The following is a 3,188-nucleotide window of genomic DNA, read 5'->3' on the forward strand; positions in this document are numbered from 1 at the left end:
AAGGGATCCTTCAGATTTCCGACAAATGTCATATAACAGAGCGTGAAGGTCACAAGTGAGCAGCACAAAAACTTCTTCTGAAATATGCAAAGCTGCCAACCCTTTCCCTGAATCAGCAGAAAGAGACAAATTGCAAACACTATAACACATCCAAGCACCCCAAAAATTGATTATAGAGAACAATCTTCTCCACATCAAGACATTGACAAACAAAACAGAAGAGGTTGGGGAATAAATCAGGAGCTCGATATGATACAGGACATGCTCTGATAGACCGTAGTGAGATACAACAGATTTCAGATATCTGCCTTGCAATTCACCTAATCTAAAGAAATTACTATTTTCATACAGACCTAGAGTTAAATCACATTGCTTAACTTGAGAAGAGACAATCAGCTAAAGGTGCAGTTAGAATCAAGAACCCAGATAATATTTCAAAGAGCAAAATTTGCTGCAACACAGAGCCTTGTCACAGTATAGTAAACCCCATCATTGTAGTACAGAGTAAAGGACTAATGCTAGCTCATTTGAGATGTAGTTCAAGTAACAAACATCAATTACCTCAAAACAAGCTCAAGACATGTAATGCTGAGTGTAAAGAGGCCAAATTAAATTATTGCCCCGTTCTAACAAGTCTAAAGAACCATAGTAAACTGACTCAGCCGAGCGTTGAACCGTCACCATGCCTGCTTTAGATATAGGGCCTAGACATCTGCATCTTCCTTTTCTTCACTATTGTTTGCCACTGCATCCTCCTCTGCAGGTGGGGGTTGCACTTGCTCCTCTTCAGGAAGTGGCTCCTCAACATAATCATTCTCAAATGCATCAGGTGGAACCTCATATATACGAACTTGAGGCTTTGAAGGATCTTTCACTAGTACATACTTGCCCTCTGCAAGCTTCAGGCAGAGGTCCACTACCGATTTCACAATACCCCACATATTGGAAGTGTTCAGGTTAATCTGTGCAGCAAATTCCTTCGGCTTATATCCTTGGACACTCAAAATCACATGATTAAAATGATCCCTGGGGTGAACCCTAGATACATAGCCTAATTTCATTACGTCTGCATTTCCAAGAAGAGCTTGTGCCGTCCACTTAGCCAACTTGTTTGCATTATTTTTCAGTTCTGTTGCCAGAACGGCACCACGTTGGGTCTCCAGCTTCTGCCTCCAATCAACACCTGTCAGTTTTGGATCAAACTCGTTCAGGGCATTCAATGTGAGAAACGAAGTTGATCCCTTAACATCCAGGACACTGTGCACCTCGCATCTCGCTACAAGATAAGTTTCGTCATCAAGTTTCCATTTGCGATAGCGATAAGCTACTGATGCCACTTCCTCTCCTTCAGCTGCAAAAGGATTTGGCTCTTCAAACTCAACCTTGTTTACATCTCTAACCAGCACCTGCTGTGAGAAATTTTGATTGATGTAGGCAGCTTCCACACTTAACGAGTATGCAGAATTGATGTCCTCCTTGGCCTCTGGCAGAGGCTCCTGGGATGTTTCGTTAACAGACAACAAATCGAGCTGGGATCCATCACGTTTGTCGAAGAAAAGTTTGTTCCCCACCCTTTGGACCACAATATCCCAGGAATACACTGACCTGGGAGCGCACATCAAGGTCGACAAGATCGAATCTGTGGCGAAAACGGTGGCCTTGTCCTCACTGGCTAATCTTCGAATCACAGGATCATCGGTGGTAGTGACCTTAAAGAAGTTCCTGTTCTTGAAGCGCTCCAGGCGTCTTTCATTCTTGGGAGTGACGCGATCGTAGGTCTTATCGTAATACTCGAGAGCGCCACACATAACGAGATCTTCAGGCTCGCCGACATGAAAGCTAAGCTTAGAGAAGGTAGTGAAAGGGATCTGATCAAGCATTGTCCACTCGGGCTGAATGTCCACAGAGCTACGAAAAACAGCAGCTTCCCTGCGCTGCACATTCCGGTTCTGGTTGTAGAAGCGATCCCGCTTCATCCTTTCCTTCTCGGCCTCCCTCTTACGGGCCTCGACCTCCTCATCCTTGCGCTGGGGTAGCTGCCTCTGCTGCTGAAACCTCCAGCGCGGCCCAAACTTGGGGCGGGGAGGGGGTTTCCCATCCACCAAACGGAAGGAATCCTCATCCGCTTCGTCGTAGGCGAAATCGAAGACGCTGTACTCGGCGGAACCGCCACCGGGGCGCATGCCAGGGCGGGAAGAGAAGCCACCACGGGTCCAATCGGCGACACGACCAAGGCGATCCGCCTTGGAGAAGGGGGCGTAAGGGACATTCTGGAGCTGGTTGTGGAGGGCAGCGGGGGCGTCAGGGGGACCCCAACCATCAGGATTGTCGGCAACATCGGGGACCTTGAGCTGGGGGGGCTTGGAGGCGACCATGGCGAAGGCAATACAAGCAAGGGAGGCTGGCGATGGCGAGCTTGCGAGGTCTTGGTTATGGCAATCGCGAGCTTTTGAGCTCTGAGCTATGGCGATGGTGAGCTTCTTGTAAACCCTAACTTTTCAAGACTCGACACATTTACACCCAGCCCCTCCAGTGTCTTTTCACGAATTTTAAAAAATATTACATTTACACTAGAGGCTAAATCTTCAAAATCGTTGTTTTTTTTTTTTTCTTTTTGCGGTCAAAACTTTCAGAAATTTGTATTAACAAGAACGGGGTATAAGATACAAAAAGAAAGGAAATAGTCTCTCGGCTCCAAGATTTTACTTAACTATGTGATAGTTTCATGTTTGAAGTCTAGATATCTCAGAGTTTTCTTAATCTCAATAAAAACCTCCTTAGATTGCAAGTTCTCAAAATCGTTGTTGCAACTTTGATTACCCCCGTGAGAACAAAGCTCGCTAGGTGGCTTGCAATAAACCCAATGTGCCCACCTTTTGGGCGAGCAGTGGAATCATTCAAGCATTTGTTTTGGTCTTGAATGTAGGGAAGCTGCTCTTAGGAAATATGGGCCGATGCTCCATTTCTATGTTCAAGCCACATAGAGACTATCCTATTGGATGACACTATGGATTTGCCATCGACATTGGCAGTGTGTCGGCCCTAAATCAGGATTAACGGTCTAGAATCTCAGAAACCAGAGAGTTCCACAGCTTGGGGATCAAGGGTGGTTCCTTTGTGTAGTGAGAGGTGATGGCAGGGGTAGTGGTCTATTTACAAGACTTTGGGGGTTTGCTTATGAAGTCGGA

The 3,188-nt window shown here is 46.1% G+C and overlaps 1 protein-coding gene across 1 annotated transcript; it reads right to left on the bottom strand.

Annotated features, from left to right (window-relative positions):
• Positions 1-408: 408 nt before the first annotated feature.
• Positions 409-2,474, bottom strand: LOC147884127 (eukaryotic translation initiation factor 3 subunit D-like). Its single transcript, XM_087398581.1, has one exon. The coding sequence runs from the start codon at positions 2,373-2,375 to the stop codon at positions 705-707; it is 1,671 nt and encodes a 556-aa protein (XP_087254707.1). The 5' UTR covers positions 2,376-2,474; the 3' UTR covers positions 409-704.
• Positions 2,475-3,188: the final 714 nt, after the last annotated feature.

Source organism: Dipteris shenzhenensis, chromosome 27 (genome assembly GCF_047967505.1).
Source record: "Dipteris shenzhenensis isolate YYH24624 ecotype China chromosome 27, Dip_SZ_1.0, whole genome shotgun sequence".
Lineage (NCBI taxonomy): Eukaryota > Viridiplantae > Streptophyta > Polypodiopsida > Gleicheniales > Dipteridaceae > Dipteris > Dipteris shenzhenensis.